Source organism: Dicentrarchus labrax, unplaced genomic scaffold (assembly GCF_905237075.1).
Source record: "Dicentrarchus labrax unplaced genomic scaffold, dlabrax2021, whole genome shotgun sequence".
NCBI classification, from domain to species: Eukaryota; Metazoa; Chordata; class Actinopteri; family Moronidae; genus Dicentrarchus; species Dicentrarchus labrax.
The window spans coordinates 14,786,583-14,804,302 of NW_026136701.1; the positions used below are offsets into that span (position 1 = coordinate 14,786,583).

The 17,720-nt window shown below is 43.8% G+C and overlaps 1 protein-coding gene across 5 annotated transcripts in view; it reads right to left on the minus strand.

The window, feature by feature from the left end:
* Positions 1–17,720, minus strand: part of LOC127363420 (zinc finger protein 521) — an 89,006-nt gene that overhangs the window by 9,064 nt on the left and 62,222 nt on the right. For all 5 annotated transcript variants that reach the window (XM_051399851.1, XM_051399841.1, XM_051399813.1 and 2 more), the window contains 2 exons: positions 8,902–9,033; positions 3,064–3,179 (listed from right to left, as the gene is read on the minus strand). In XM_051399851.1, the coding sequence (XP_051255811.1) occupies positions 3,064–3,179; positions 8,902–9,033 (248 nt within the window). The remainder of the gene's footprint in view (positions 1–3,063; positions 3,180–8,901; positions 9,034–17,720) is intronic.

The window sequence follows — 17,720 nt, forward strand, 5'->3', positions numbered from 1 at the left end:
CGTGTCACTCCAAAGGAATGATAATGAAATTGGAGGATGGAGGGGAAAAAAGACAGCCCAGCTTAAAAGGAACAAGGGAATCTCAGGCAGAAAATGTCATCTTCACTGTTGTGTAACTTCAATCTCATTGTCTTGTCTTTGGAGGAATTGGGATCATTGGGAAAGAAGCCTCCGATTGCAGCCCTCCAGTATGCCGCATCGCTGTAGGAGCTGAACTTGTGTGTTTCTTCATAAATGAACTGCACTCAGAGAAATGTCAGATTTAAGCTGTGGCTAATACTGCGCATCCATCAGTTAATGAATCTGGCTAATTAATCCAGCCTAGCAGCATTGTCAGTGCTTCAGTTTCTTTTTGCAAATGTGAAAAGCTACTGTATCTAAAGCCAACGCAGAGGGAAAAGGAAGTTTATTATCAAGTTTCACATTGCAGTGTGGCCTTTGCTAAAACCCAGAGAGATTTTTTTTCTCACAAGGGAGCAGCTGTTTTTAAAATGACAGGACAGTGGATCTTATTTGGGAGAGAGGATGCAGTGGAGCCATGTCGCTCAAGGGGTGGGCAGGAGTTGAGGGTCAGAGAGAGCGCTGCACAGCCAGCCCGCTTGCCCTCCCCATCAGCACCTCATGAAATATCTAGACTTTGCTCCATATTTTAATGGGGTGAGGTAGAGGGATGCGCAGGGTGGAGGCTGTGTGAGCATGTGTGATGGTGGAGGGGAGTCCTCTGGAGAGTTTCGAGGGGAATGGTGGTCTATGCATCTCAGTGCTTATTTTTTGTCTGTGAAAGAAAGAGGAAAGAGGGAGAGAGAGGGAGATTATTCTCCTTTGGAATCTGGATTCTGGGGCACACAGGCCCAGGAGTCAGTCAATCTGGCCAGTCTGAGGGGGGTGGCTGGGCGGGGGGTCCTAGGAGGGCTGATTAGACGGATGCTCTCCCATCATCCATCTCGACAGGCTGGCGAAAATTGGCTAGCCCCTCGCAGGGTAGAGTTCACGGGGGGAGGCGGTGGGGGAGGATGTGGAGCGGTGCACTGGATACCTGTCACAGCCTTTGGTCTGTTTCAGGATCTCAGCAGCAAATTAATAAAATATCGTTCCTGCTTCCCTTTACCTGCCATGGCAGCTCTCCCTCTCGCCGCTCCTTCTCCCAGCTTGCACTGGCCCTTTGACCCCTCCGACTACTGTGAGAGATGAGGAGCCCAGGCAGCCTGTGAGTGGGCCAGAGTGTCAGGGAGAAATGGGGAGAAACTCCAAACTCAAGACCTGGCAAGGAGAGAGAGCTTCCACTTCTCTCGCTGCTGGAAGACAGCTCCACTTCAGACAGACTGACAAACGACTGCCCCGTGTCAGTGAGACATTTTGAAGTGTGATGCATGGGAAATGGCAACCGCAAACAAACAACAACTGAAAACAAGACTCCAACCTGCACTGTTTGTTGAAGACTTTAACTACAGACAGTGGAAAAGGCAAATCTTACATCGAACATTACTAAGTTCAAGAGTTTCATCTTAAGATAAAAATGAAAAAAAAACTTAAGGAAGCTTTGAGTTGGTCACAGTATAAATAAACTGATGTTATTGATTTTTCTGTGTGAATGTGATAAGAAACAGTGTGTGCAGGCATCTATATGAACTACACATGCACTTGAGAGTGTGAGCATGCACCCACATGGGACTGCCTTTGGAGCATGGCACAGGGTGAGCATAATGATCGTCTTATCCCCCAAGCCCATTCCTGCCCTCCTTTCATAACCCCCTGTTTCACAACAAAGTGCCATAGGTTTTTTTTCATGTTCTACTCTTGTCTCTTCACACAGGGTGTAAAACTATATAATCATGCATGAAAAAACACCTCTGGGAGGTGGAGATCACTTCATTCCAAAAAGTGTCAAAAGGAAAAAGTAGGCAAACATCCCCAGGTTATTTGAGATTGTTTACAGGTACCTGCAACAACCTTTGCTATATAGAGAACACTTGTACCAATGAGAGATGAAAATGTGATAAGTAGGAGGCCTTGGCATGAATGAAAAGACTCCATGTTGGCAGTTTGGTGGAGCACAAGGCTTGTTAAATAACCTTCTCTGTGGTGGAGTTGCATGTTGGTGGATCAGGACTTGTTTTATTCATGGTTGCAGTGCTCAAATGACCATCAGATAATGATCACATTCACCTTCCTCCTGGCAGACACACGCCTCTGTGTTTACAACCTGAATCTCAATATGAAAATCGTTGCCGATCAATGGGCTGCCAAGCCCCGGATACTTCCTCTGGCTATACCCGCTAATGCATAGTGCTGCTAATCCAAGTCTTGGATATATCTACTTGAAGGATGTGGTCAGGAGCTACCGGTTTCTCTCTGCGCTTTAAGGCGAAATTAAGAACAATTTCAGTGATTGGATTGAACATGGTGGTTATAGACTACTCGTATTCTAATGATTCAGTTTCAAAAGGTAATAGAAAAAGATCTGGATATGAGAAATGTGCCATGTGTACGGTTGAGAATCCCCCGAACAAAACAGAGCTGCTTGAAAACAGCACCACAGTGAAATAATATAATAAGGTCTGTTTCATTTTTTCAGGTTCTCCAAGGACTAGAGAAAAAGATTGCTAGAAAATGGATTATCTCTCTAACATTGCGAGTTCATAAGTCCAACTACTAACTTTGTTGAAGGGCAGATACGGTCTCCCAGAGGACAAAGCTCATATTTAGCCATGAGGCCTCCTCTGTGATTAGGAGGGGAGATGCAGGCATATTGACTCAACTGTGTTTTTGCCTCTGCACTGTATGTAATTACCTCTTCAAAAACGAACATTCCACTAATCCTCTAATTCCAGATATTTTAGTGCTCTGCTGGTCTAATAAGCAAATCAAATCATATCTGCACATCACAAATGAGTTTTGGAAACGGACTGAAATAATTCCTTCTGAGTCTCTCATCCCAGCTGGGATGGAGGGGACAGCCGGAGTGCGGTGAGCGGTGTTTAGTGTTTGTTAAGCTGTCATGTGTGATTAGCGGTCGCTGTATTCTGCTGGTGGCCCTTTTGCTCCGCCAGCCCCGAGGCTCACCTGTAACTCTGTCTGGAAGAAGAACTTCTGTGGGCACTGCGAGCAGTCGTAGATCTTATCCTCCTGGCCGTGGGCAGAGAAGATGTGCTGCTGGAGCTTATTGGCGTGGACAAACACTGCGCACATACAGGGGGAAGGAGACACAGGGACAGAGGAGAAGACATTTAGAAATGTTAGTGCAAAATTTAAAGGCTTTCATATTCCATTTAAAAAACTGTCACCATAAGATGCCTCTACTCTTTGCTGCTTATTGTTAACTGTGGTAAATTAGAGTAGGGCCTTGTTGCCTGCATTAGGGGAACAAAGGCAACATCATAATTTCATCTGCCTGAATAAAAACTAAAGACAGACTATGTCAAATGGCAAGGAAAATTACTTAATTACAAACAAATGAATGCACTATAAACAGTAGAAAAAAAGGCATTGTTATGAGATATATAATTGAAAAAAAAGAGAGAACAATTTAGATGTTAACAGTGAAACTAGAGTGGTCATATTCATGGCACTAGAGCTAGTGAATGCATAATGTTTTGGGAATAATGATGCTCTTTATTTAGCACTACTGTGGGGACAACAAGCCAGAAAATAAACAACCACAAAAAACTGGCATGGCTTCAAGTGCAAAACATGGCCTCCATTAGTCTACATAGCTAATTATATTGACAATATAAATATTCATGGTGTTGCACTACTTATTCATGCAGACTTAGACTGCATTCACCATCATATAAACACACAACTCGCTGGGCACTTACAACATATACCATACATTTGTGCTTTAATTAAGCCATAGTCCACGCTGGAAAGCTAAGGGGGATGCAATTGTGTGTGTCTTGAGTGTGTGTGTCTTGCATGTGTGTGTGTGCATTCTCCAAGGAGCACTTCAAACATGCCGTTTGTTATCCCAGACCCTTGTGCTTTAAGGATGGCTGTCTAATCTCAAAGGTCTGGATGCTCTGGAAAAGTTAGCATGTGGGGGCTTCATTTGAATTTCTTACAGCTCAAAATAACTTTTCTTCTAATGCATGCACCATGGGGCCACAAGGAGAGGGAGGAAAAAAGCACAGCCACAAAAGGTGAGGTGTCTGTCGGAGATGGCTTTGGGGTCGCTGCAGCCCCGTGGCGGGGCTCTGCAACATTAACGTGTCCCAATTTGAGCTCACCTGGGAGAGCGGTTATTAATTATTGAGCTGCGTACACTTGAGACGCATTCGGCTTCATTGAATGTCACACTCCTGACCTGGGAAATAAAAGTTTAGATTCAAAGCAGACACACTGTGGTGATGCTTTCAGACTGCTAATGCCTGGGTGACAGCTGTCTCTGGAACATGGCAGCATGTTAACCAGAAACGAACAAACCTCCTCTAATGAACAAACAACAACTCCATGGTCCATTTCTGAAACTAATGACCACAACAATATGAAGACAAACATAATTTCAGATAGATGGCTGGTTTTACAGTCTGTTGCAAAACATTTACGCTCAAGGTTAAGGCTATTGCGCACATTTGTGCCTCTGTTATGCTCCAAAAAGGATGACAATTTTCTTTGTGGGGAACACATGCTCTGAAAGAAAAAAAAGCACTGATAAACAATAGCTTTTTTCTTTAGCTGTGTTTTGTCTGCATATACTGTACAGAAGCAGGTCACAGCAGCTGCAGGAAGCCTTCATTATGTCTTTGGCTAGAGGAGGAAAAAGTCAATACAGCAAAAATAAAAATGGATTTGAGACTTGGGGGGCCTTCAAATACTGTACAATAGGGCCAAACACAACTGAGATGTCAGGTTAGCTGTTTCTCACTGTTTACATGCGTATCTGGTCCATAGCCAGCAAGAGACGCATTTAATCAGCTATGCATTTATCAATTTATAGCTCTGCATTCATTCATATGGAAGTAGACAATGATTTCAAGTGCCAGAGCCTAAAATGCACTAATGGCACCTGCAAGTCTCCGGTAAGAACCATAAATACTGAATGGGCTTATGACATTTTAGGCAAAGATGTAAATAGAAGCTCGACAACTTTTTTAGCTAATTTATATAGTTCAGTTTTGACATTTTAAAAGCCTTGGGTTATATTTATAATTACTAAAGAAAATTCAGTGCTAATATAAACTGTGCTAACCCTGTAATTAGTGGTAAGAGTTAAAATTAAGACTCTCTGTCTTCATCATCGCTAGTCAAATTAGCATGCAACATGCAATAAGGGGATAAGCTGAAACAGGCAATGAGGGGACATTGTACTGCTATTTGGAAGCCTGAGTCACATATGAAGTATGCCATTGCAATGCCCATTTAGAGGGGACAGTGGCATGTCTTCCAAGAGGGTTAAAATGAGGACATAGAGAGACGGGGAAGAAATAATCCAAAACCACATCCAAACAGGATCAGTGGCTGGCCATTGTGTCTCTCCCTGCTGAGAATGAGAGAGAATAAGGGAGGGAGAGAGAGATGCAGAGAGAGGGAGACAGAGAGAAAGAGAGAGAGAGAGAACTTTGTGGAGTTTGTTGGCTGTGGAGCCAGAGCAGAGCGGAGCTGAACAGAGCACTGAGCCGGGTTGGGCGTCAGGGGTGTCAGGGCTGAGGGGGCTGAGGGGCCAAGGTCTCCTCGCTGTGGGGGATATTAAGCCCTCTGATTAGATCTCAGGGGCCGCCCATGGCAGACGTCTCCTTTACTACAGGCCCCAGCTCATCTTTATTTTGGCAGGGTGGTGCTCTCTGCAGGCTGCACTGCACCAATACTAAGCTGTTTGTGCAGGGAGGAAAAAAAAGTTTATCCTTTTTCCCCCTTTCTCCTTTTCATTTATTTATTCGTCTAGCCTACATGTGTTCATTTTCTGCTTAATCCAAGAGTTCACAATGCAGAAGCTGATCCAAGTGTTCTGAGGCAACACAAACAAGTCGGCTGTGTAAGTTGATTTGGAGCTATAAGCTGATAACTACTAATTTGGAGTTAAGGCTAAGCCTATGTCGTTTTTTGGGATGTAGGATGTCATAATTCTAAAATCATGCACCAGCAGAACGTGGGCAGCAACTAAACAAAAAGCCAATTAAACTACTGTATTTGTCAGACTCTTGCGGATTTGAAAGCAGAGCATCCTGTAGTTTTTCAAGTTTGTACTTCATGCTGTGACATAAGTAAAAGAAAAGAGCACACACACACACACACACACACACACACACACACACACACACACACACACACACACACACACACACACATACAACTTTCATCAGGCACACTTTCTTCTGTTTTGTTTGTCTTAAGCACATATTCCCAATCACAATTTCCACACCAGCCCTCACTACTGCTCCTAAGGGTGCAGGCAGACACTTCTAGCTGCAGGCTCCCCCACTTCTGAAACCTGTCAAATCTGTCCTGGGAGAGTCAGCCTCTCTCTCATCATCCAGGGGCTTATGGACCTCTCTCCATTTACCCTCCCTCCCCTACACAGTTCTCTTTTCCTCCTTCTCTTCCCCCCTTTCATCTCACATCCAAACTTGCCAGTTACAACCTTCTCGGCTTCCTCCAAGTTTTGTCTCCTTTTCTCCTCTATTTTGTCTCCCTTCGTCTACCGTCTGCGACTTACTTTACCCCACACTTTCCTCCGCAGGTTTGTTTTGTGATACGATTTGTCCTCTCTCCGTTCCCTTTTCGATGTGGATTGAGGATAATCAGGTGTGTCAAAGAATGACAATCACTCCCTGCCTCCCACCGTGTTTTTGGTCACTGGGGGGGTAGATCAAACTAAAACATGGGCATCGAGCGAGGATGATCTTTTAAACAAAGCATAACCTTGTTAATCAAGTGAACTCAATGACCCAACCACTATTACTGCCACCACCTAGTTTGATCAAAGTTTTGCTTTTATGTTCAGACTCATTATGTCTGTAATAGGGATCCTTTTAATCTCTAAATAAAGTTTTTGGTATAGAGTACGCAATGATTCATCAACACCGACTAAACAAAACTAAACAAAAATAACCTAGTGAATTCTAAAAAGTAGGAAAAGTGAAATTTTTAAAGTACTTACTTTAAATACATTAAATTTACATTAATTTATGCTTATACTCCACTACATTTCAGAGACCAATATTGTACTTTTTACTCTGAATTTAATATGCAAAATAGAATATGATTGTTATATATTAAACTATCTAACAGTATATTAAGTACTAAAAATTAGTTCTACTATATCTATCTATCTATCTATCTATCTATCTATCTATCTATCTATCTATCTATCTATCTATCTATCTATCTATCTAGATGGATGGATAGATAAAAGCATATTTGAGTGGGTTTACATTTCCTTCAAAACTTACAGTACATAAATGTAATTTCCAGGTCACCGGTGTTACAGAGGACTTGTGTTTTATTTTCACTTCTACTTTTGTATGCGTCTTAAGAATAAAATCTATCTAATAAAGCCTGCAAACACTACACACATACATTATCTAATAGTACACTGTTAGTTAGTTTTCGTTAGGCTGTCTTTTCTCCACTTTATGCCAGGCTCAACTTGAAGAAATATATTCAAGGACAGCTGTCAGCCAAACTTCCTTCCTCCTTTTCCTCCGAGTACTCTGACTACAGTCTGCCTGTCCCCTGCATCCCCAACAGAGGGAGGCCTTTCAGTCCATCCATACTCTCCACAGCCTGCCTTCCCCACCACCATAGGCCTTCGCCCATCTGTCTGTCTGCTCTGTGACCACTGTCCTGAGGGTGTACTCTGTCTCTCCCTCCTCCCTTCTCCCTCCCAGCATCCTTCTCTCTCATGCGCCGTGATCGATATGGACGCGGAGGGAGAAGGGGGACCTGTCTGTCAAAGCCGGCGGTGGAAAATGAAGGCTCAGATGAAGGAGGCATGCTCTGTATATTAAATGCCCAGACCCCTGTGAGCGGTGGAGGGGGATTCGGGGTGGGGATATATCAATAGGCTTCTGCTAAAAGAGAGATAAGGCCAAAACAGCAATGAGAGAAGTAGAGCGAGGCAGAGGGAGGGCAGTAGAGAGAAAGAGAGATGAGGAAAAATGAATAAGGAAGAGTGAGGTGGATGAAGAGGTAAAAAATGTGAAAAAAGATCTTTGAGCAAAATGCAAAATGTGAGCTAATGATGTTAATTGATGTAATAACTGGAGGAGAGACAAATGAGTTTTTTGGGCGATGGGTGGATTAAGGGGGGTGCAGGAAGCACAAAAGAGGGAAATGAGCTGAGGACCCAAAAAGTGCGAGGAAGAGTAAAGAGCTGAGAAGGGAGAAAGAGTGAAGAGCTGAAGTTAACGACTTTGCAGATTTCATTATAGAGATAGTTAACCCTGTTGACACTGAAGGAGGGCGCTATCCTCTCAGGAGGAGTCCGGTCCTTCCACCTCCACGCACAGAGACAGATGAGATCATTACAGCTATCAGCACCACTGCCATCCACAATTAGCACATCTCCTTTTCTTTCCCCACTCCTCCATCCCCCATCTCTCCTCAGCTCACACTGTCTTCCCCCCTGCTCTCTTTCTTTTCCCCCCTCTCACCTCATGACACTTCTTTGGCCTTGATTTGGAAGCAATTTGACTAAATAAAAAAGCCACATGCAGCAAACTGCTCTCAGCTTTAGCTGAGCTGCTTGCTTGACCTTTCCCAACTCATTTAGAACCCATTTGGCTTTTCACAAAAAAGAAGGACAGCGTAGAAATGCAAAGCTTTGCATATTGAGAATGTAAATGTCTCTGAAAAGTTAACATGTACATAAAAAACAACTCTACCTTTCTAATCTTTCCATCAGTCCATTGGGTTGCAATACACAAACGCTCTCATGCACACAAACGCATGCACTATACACACCTGTAAAGCAGACCGGACACTTGAAGGTTCCTCCCATGCCCTCAAAGCTGTGCTCAATCAGGTGGCATTGAAGCTTTGCTGGTGAGTCGAATGACTGACTACAGAGCTTGCATTCATGGTTCAATCCTTCCTCTGCAGAGAAGAAACAACAAAAACACACAGAAAATCATAAGAAGGAAAATAAGCAGAGCGTGAATGTCATAGGTCTCACTCTCCCTCCTTTCTTTTTTTTTTTTTAGACTTTACACTCGTTCACATGAAATTTAAATTGAACAAATTTGTAACAAAGACTCCTGCCTGTGATTTTCATGACACAGACAGGAAATAATATAACGTGTGATCTGCTCCCATCAGGCATAAATTAGATGACCAGCTGGGGTCCTAGTGGCTCAGACGAGGTCTTGCACTTTGAACATGGTGAGTGTCATCTTTCTGATTAACTTACATGTACAATCATTTATTTTTAACGTCTGAAAATTAAAACTGATTTTAAAAAAACCTAAATAAGAGAAAGTCATTTGTGCTTTGCCAAAGGTGAATCAAAATAAATCAAGAATAGCAAAATAGTCTCATTTCAGATGCAGAGGGTTTTTACTATTAAAATATAAAATGTTTCTGAAAACTTCATTCCATGTCCCCAAATCATCATAGCACTTCTTCAGTGTACATACACTGACAAGGCTATCAAAACAACTCTCCTTTGCAACATGCTCACATGTCAACATTTTTAATACAGAGCACAACAGATTCCCAGTTTATCTGCTTGGCATTAGAATTCCCTGCACGTCTATCTAAACATTAGACTACTGCAGCTGAGGCCACTGATAGCTTAAATAAATGTCGTTCAGACTGTGAACCTGCACACTCATTTGCAGCACAACGATCTGCTGACTCAGACTTCCAGAGAACTGCCCATCTCCAGTGCGTCAATAAAAAGCCTATACACTCTGCCATGGGGCCGGACTAGTGCTCTATCAAACCCCTGCCAAACCTGACATTAGGCCAGCTACTGCAAAGGGGGTGGGGGTGGATACACCAGGGACTCATCTAAGGTTTATCCCCAGGTCTCTACAGCCCAGTGCCCACCACACTTAGGCCCTGGGTACCAGAAGCATGAATACACAATTCACCTAACCAGCTGTGCCCGGCTCGAGCCCTGGAGGATCCAAGTAGAGGGTTAATCGAAGGCGCTTTAGGCAAATCTGGCAAAACATGTCTGCTGAAAAAAAGTGGACAATAGCAGTTGACAAGCCACTACCTGCTTTGTAATTTTTTGTTTGTGCACCAGGAAGTTTCCTATTTTCATTTTTTATTATTATATATTTAGTGATTTGTCTATACAACACTAAGCTCACCTGAAATTCACCTTTTGTTTAGGGTTAGGGTTATTTGCATGAGGGGCCTTGTAACTTCATTGGAGATATATAAAACGATAGTATCTTAGTTTCTGCACCTATAGATTGATTCTGACAAATTCTGACAACTGCAACCCAATGACCCCTGGTATTTCCAGGAAGAGAGGGGAATGGAAACATTTTTTAGCTGTGCCAAAAGAAACAGAAGGAGTGTATGCATATTGAACCTTTTACTGTAACATATTACCACATGTTCTTTTACAATCTTTTCTAAATAACATAAACATATGGCATGGTATATGACATAAGGAGGTGTCTTCAGCATAAAAACAAGTTGTACACGAGCACAAGCTCACAGACTATGTTCCCTCATGACTGTCTGGTAGAAGGTAAAGGCCGATCAAGGCAGCTCATAGTAGTTTGAAAGGGAACACGTTGATGGTGTGTTCTGCAATCATGCACTTGACAGATGAGATATTATGTAGCCTACATGTGCATCTAAGTGTAGCAGCAGGCATCAGCAAAAGAGGGGGAGGAGGGCGGCATGAGTGCATCCACGCAGCCGTGCAGGAGGATCACTGCCCTCTTTGATCACCATTCAGCTTGCTTGTCTGTGTGAGGGTATACACTAAGGTCAGGCTTGCTGCAGGGTTCACAGATCTGTTCTTCTGCCATATGCACAGCCCTCATTTGACCCTAGTGCACAATGCTGTCCCTTTAGAGACCTGGCCTGCTTCATTATGCAGATAACTCTGCACCTGCCTGACTGACCTTGTGTGTGTGCATGTGTGTGTTTATGTCTGTGAGCAGGTGCATCAAGGAAAAAATGGCAAAAAGATATTAACACAGTATGCTTCAGATTTGAAAAATAAGGCCGGTGTTATTCTATATTTTTGTTATTGCCAACAAATACCATTGATAGACTGAAACCTACAATGTTTTGATTTGGAATATACGTTATATAGTACAAAATGACAACATATACACACAGTAGTGTTTACATTCTACTGAGTATAGTTCAACTACATTCTTTATATATGCAACATATTACACTGAACGAGTGCTGGGTAATATACAGATAGATCTATACAAATATATATAGAGAGAAAGTGGTTGAGAGAGCAACAAGGTTTTACTGAGACTCTATAATGAGTAAATTGTGCTCTGTTATCCCCTGTAATGCAGCCTGTGTAGGGCTGGGTTTGTATTCAGCAGTGTAACAGGGGTTGAATCAGGCTGGCAGCCTGTTTCTTAGTGAGAGCCAAGGGAGGAAGTCAGCTCGCTCGCCCCTATAGCTGCCTCATTGGGCTGAGGTCACTTCCTGTCGCTCCCCCAGCCCTTCTCCAGGGCTGCCCAATCAGCATGGCTCTGCGTGAGCCCCCACCCCTCTCTATGCACTGAGCAGACTCTGGATATAGTTACAGGGCCACAGGGGACTGTCAGCTCTCTCACTCTACCCTCATCTCTCTCTCTCTCCCTCCTCTGACTCTCTGTTTCCGAGTCTCCCGAGTGTTCTCTGCTGCCACCACCCTGTCCCTCTGCACTCCTAAGAAAATCCTTTAGATGAGAACTGCTCCTGTGCCTGCTCCCTCTAAGCATCCCTGACACCAGCAAAGTAAGCCCATCTGCATATCCACAGGGCCTTGCGTTCCTGTGGCTCATGGTTTATGTATTTCACAGCTCCTTAAAACACAAACGCCTAATATCTCTCCCATGTGGAGGACAGGAGAGGGAGTGGGAGAGAGGAAAAACTACTCTCAAAAAGAATGGTCTTTATTTCTCCGTGCTGTTTACTTTTTTATCCAGGCTGAAGTTCATGTGCTGTTGAAGGTTGTTTGGGACACTGGGGCTTGCAGGTCTGGCTCGCATAGTTTAGTGAACTCTTTGTGTAACAACGACGCAGCTGCAGCATATTGAATCCTGTAAGTTTAAGGAGCTAAAGGTGTCTGTGAATTTGATGGAGACGTCCTAGTTTGCTTAGAGCATAAAGGCAAAGCCATTAACTGACAGTGAGCTAAAGACTGAAACTGAAGATAAACTACAGTCTAGCTTTCTGATAATACTTGGTAGTTAAGTGTAACGCAGGGCATTGCTTAATTAAAAAGTCTCCCTCAGTTTATTCGTTTCCAACCCCCCCCCCATTACCACCACTGCCCCTTACTCTATTTAAACAATTCTGCTGAGGAGCAGTTTGAATTGGAGGGGAATTCAGGATCACTTTTAGCATTTGGCTGTGGAAGAGAAAAATCTGATACTTAGATTTACACTCCTCTCTGGGGCATAGTGAATGGTTCTCTGAAGCTCACTCTTAGAGGGACCCATGCTGCTTGTGTCGCCAAAGCAGCACACTCTAACAAATGATATTAAGGACATCAATCAAGGCACTTCTTTGCTGAAAGTAATGAGTAAACAAGTGGGAGAACAAATTGAGAATATTTAGTAGGCAGAAATGGGTTGTTTTTGAAAAGCCACAGATGGAACTAACATAGTAATCAAAGCTGGTCCAGTCAAACTAATAGGTCAGTGCAATACCAAGTTTCTAAACTTCCAAACCTTGTCATAAAGGCAGAAATACCTGCTTGGAGTGATCTTGTTTATGAAGAATTTCCCCTTTAGCAAGCATTTGCTTTCCACCATCTGTTTCACAATATTCAGCCTGATGTTGGAGTTGTATGTTAATAAACCAAGAAGATTTGGTTTTCAGCGGACTCACTGCTGTATATACAACCCACTGTGGGATTGTGGATGGTAGCAGAGTAGACAGCTTCAGGCCTGTAAACAGTAGGTGGGTTTACTTCTCTCTTCTCTCCGCGGGAACTATCCATTAACAGATAATGGGGGGAAAATCAGAGTGATTAAGGCCCAGGGAATTATGGGTGAATACAAATTGACTCCACCTCTGTGTGGTGTGCTCTCTTGAGGTAGAAGCACTGCTCATAAGGAACAAACTCATTTCAGAAGTACTACAAGACCCATTAAGGCCTGGAGAATGCTGCGGATGGGGGTAGGAAGGTGGTAGGTGGGAGCGCAAAGGGATGGACTCCCCCTGGACCAAAGCTGATTGGAGAACTGGCGCCCGGGGGGAACATTACTAATATCTATTTCCTGCCTCCACAGTTTGAGAAGGACAGAGTGAATCAAGTGCAAAATGTAAAAATTAAAGTACGAGATTTAATCATGGCACCTTGAAAATTCACCCCATTCTATCAAAGAGTTAATGTATTACACGAACAGTGATGGAAATGTGGTCGAGTGCTAGCCAATAAAATCAAAGAGATTGGAAAACTACCACAGCATGAAAGGAGAAGCTTTACTCCAGTTTGCCTGTAGGGAAGTGGGCATGTGAAAGACATATTCTGTGTCTGCGAGAGAAAAGTGAAAAGAGAAAGATGAGCTAAGCGAGGTACCAAAGCCCTCATGTCAGGGTCCCAAGTTCGGTGCATGCCTGATGCTGTTTTCCAGCCTCCAGAGGGAGAAGGAGGGTTGAGGCGAGATTGTTGGCTGTGACATGTCAATGGTGGTGACGCCCGCGCACAGAGAAAGAGCAAAGGATTCTGGGGGAACATGTCTCTGGGAGAATGTCAGCTCTGATGCATGGCAGCTCGTTGGAGGTGCTAATCAGAGCAGGGCTAGGCTCATGCTAGGATCAGCCACTCAGCGCCTACATTAACCGCCTCACAGCTCCCCTGGCTACCGGGCCAGAGGTAGAAACACCAAACTGACAGGTTTTTGTGTCGAGATAAACATGCGTAACGCTTGAATGGATGTTACAAAAGGTTTAGCCGACTAGAACACCTTTTGGAGTTCACAAAACATGGGGGACAAAAACATAAGGACACTTCTTCTCCCTAAAATAAACGCATTGAGCAGACATTTCCACTTGAGTTATTTGCCAAGAGCTCCTGTGCATGTGTTTAGCGATACTCTGTAGCAGAGAAAATAAACAAAGAGCCAAAAGTCATTGTTGAAGCATTAATATTAGAGCAAAAAGAAACAGCTTTGCGCTGCTTTATTATTATTATGTTAAACCATTTTATACCAGAAGACCTGAAGCTGTATGAATGATAGATTCACACAAAATTAATGTATGTGCAACTTCTTAGACCAAGCCTGTTTTTTATGAAAAACCTGCTGTGCTCTATGCATGGTTTACATAGGCATTTACAAGCATTTATGACTCAGCTGTTATGGAAACATGGCAAACAGCGGCATCTTATCAAAGAGAAAATGAGAGGGAATTTTATTGTATTATCGTATCTTTCACATAACTAAAACATTGTATTTATAAACTATATGTTGACAATTTTCATTCTAAAAGCATATTTTTTATTCTAGAACAATTAAATATAGACAGTGTCACTCACATCCAGCAGTAAAAGAGTAAGAAAAACACGAGTTAGAGATTTTGGAGGGCCTTATAAAATTGCCAACACAAGTGTATATTTTATATTTTGTGCATATTTGTATTTTTAGATTTGAGAATGCATTGGATTTCATGTATCACCCTGCAGCCTGCCAAACTAGCAAAACCAGATGAAGCTGGTGTTTCAGGAGGATTTGGCGCTACTGTGTGCTTTGAAGAATAGTCAGCCATTTTGCGTTTGGCCTGGACCTTATTACCTGCTATTCTTACAGCTGAAACCCACAATGGCTAAAACTCGGTCAAATGAACAGAGTGTAGGTCACAGAGGCAGAGGAAAAGAAAAAAAGAGAAGGGAGAAATCCACAACAACAAAGGCAAGAGCCGAATACTTGTTAACGAATGATGTGTAGGCGCTGCAGCTGCAGGCAGGTATGGAGGTCCGTTGGGGACAAACAGTGCAGGCTGCTGAGATGGATTGCATGGGAGCGCCGGACCCCCTGCAGCCACACAAACACCATTCTGCACTGAAATGCTCTAATTTACTCCATACATGCCTATTCTAAACTGCTGGGCCTTTTCTTGTTCGAAGGAAATAAAGGTCAAGTGACTATGCCCTGACTTTCTAAGACTCTTGTGCTCAATGAAAGTTGCAGTGCAAAAAATTACAAACAAGCAAAGAAACAGTAAAATGGGCAAAGAAAAACTTTCTGGCAAGCAAAGAGGAAAGAAGAAATGAGGTGTGAATCTAAACGGAATCTCTTTCAGGCCCTCAAAAGAGTGAGTGGCCTGAATGTAAAAAGTTAATTATGGGCACATGCCCGGCTTTTTTCGCTAGCCTCACTATGGCATTGTCAGGCTGAGGTATGTGGCTCTATGGGGTCTGTGGTCCACACAAAGGAGCAGGGAAAGAGAGCGTTTCGGAGAGGCCCCTTGGCTGAGCTCACGGCATGGAACACTGTACAATTAGCCAGCCCCTGCGTTCTGCCGGCTTATAATTATCAGTGCTTGCCTTAATTGACTCCCTTAGCCTGCTGCAGAGGGACCCCCCCCTTCATACCCCCTTCCCCCCTGCTCGACGCAGGCCGCCGAGTGCCACGCCGGGCTCTCCAAAGTCATTTAGAAAAGCGCTCATATTTTCGACACAAAAAAGGGGGAACATTTGGTGAGAGAGAATTCATCATCAGGTGTCTAGAGGTTTTCCTTAATAGAAAAGCTGAGTCCCACTGAGTGCGCTCCGTGTAGCGGCCAGCCACGCATGCTCAGGACCAGCAAGCCGCCATTCGCAGCGGGCCACAAGACATTAGCATAATTTTATATAACACAGGCACCCGCACTGGAAATTTAATACATCTCAGCAAATACGAGACAGGCGTTTTGCATAATTTTTTTCTCATTCTCCACCTAGCGTCCCCTCTCCCTTCTATCTCTCTGTCCTCGCTCCATGTCTCTCTCCTGTCTCGTCTTCATCTTGCCTCTCTCTCTCCCTCTCTCGCTTGCTGCCACTCTCCTTTGCCCCCACCCCCTACACAACCACCCCTCTCTCCTCGCCCCATGGTGCTGCTCTCACTAGGAGAGGGGAAGTTCATTACCTCAGCTAAATCAGAATTAGTCCCTTCATTTTGACGGGGCGAACTTCATTAGAAAGGCCCTTCCTTAATCCAGCAGGGAGAACTGATGAATCTACATGGGGGCAATAATTTGCTTCACACAGCACATTCAGCCACTTCCTCCACACTGTTTCCCCCTTCCTTTTCTCCGTCTATCTGGCTTTATGTACTTATGGTTACATTTTTATTAGATCTACAGCAAAAAAACTGAGAAAGGAAAACACCTGCATATAATTAACTAATGGCAGCAGAAAGGGTGTAAAGAATGAGTTATGCTGTTTGGAATGTCCTGTCTCCCCAACAGGCTTCAGGGCCTCTGGAGCAGTCATAGCTGACTTGGCTGACACTCAAACACAGACTGAGTGAGCACGGTCGACAGGAGACTGGGTCTGAGGTAAATATTCTCCAATTTTACAATGCCATGATTATGTTCTAGTGGTGTAAGACACGCAAATCGTTCCTGTGGATGTGGTTACTGTAGGTAGAATGAAAAAGGATAGGACAAACAATTTCCTATTATGAAAGTAGGAATCCTACATCCTTTAGTTATGGGGTTTTATTTTTATAAAACACACAATTTTGCAAGAATCTCTAAAGAAGCAGAGTTTCAGCTGTTGTCCAGATCCTTAGAACAAACTAGAGAGCGAAGAGATGTGAATCAGGACAGACAGCCCCTGACTGCCATACCACAGCGCCTGGTGTCAAACAGATGTGCAGCTTGGCAGCTACGCTCCCCAGAAAACAGAGAGCCCACGGATTCCAGGGTGGCGTTGAGTCGTGCTGCCCTCCCCACTCTCACCACTCCCCCGTCCCCCAACAGTCCCAACTCCCCCACACTGTGCCCCTGCAGCCTCCCTCCCTCATCACCTCCACACAGGGGTCCCCTGACTGGTAATCTCGTCCCTCGAATGTGAAATCTCCGACAGCGATGCCCCGCGCTTTTACCCCCTACCTCTGCGGCTGATGGGTAAATTGGAATGGCGCACCCTGCTGGCGCCGAGAGCTCTGAACAGACAGCAGTACACACATGCTGAGGCACCCCTCGCACGCTCTGTCTAATATAGTGGACATGCACACTCTCTCCAAGCTGCAATATCCATGCACAGACACACGTCCACGCACAGATGTACACATGGGAACAAACACACATACACACAGTCACACATTCACAAAAGCTTCAGGTAAATCGCATACACAGCCTCATAAACACACACACATACAGATGCAAGGTAAGTGTTCCATGCATGATTTGTTCGCTCTCATCTGCATAAAGAGTGAATATATGATAAATAAACAGATACCAAGAACTGAGTCAATATAGTTTCAAATTTAAATGTGCATCATCTGGAATGGCTCAGCTTGGGTCCTTCTGCACCTGACTTCTGTTGCGATAGTTTCTATTATGTGTACAATATAGGACAGAACACACATAACTGATAAACTGTGTAAACCGCAGAGTAAAAGAGCACATAGCTCGGTCCACGGCATGTATAA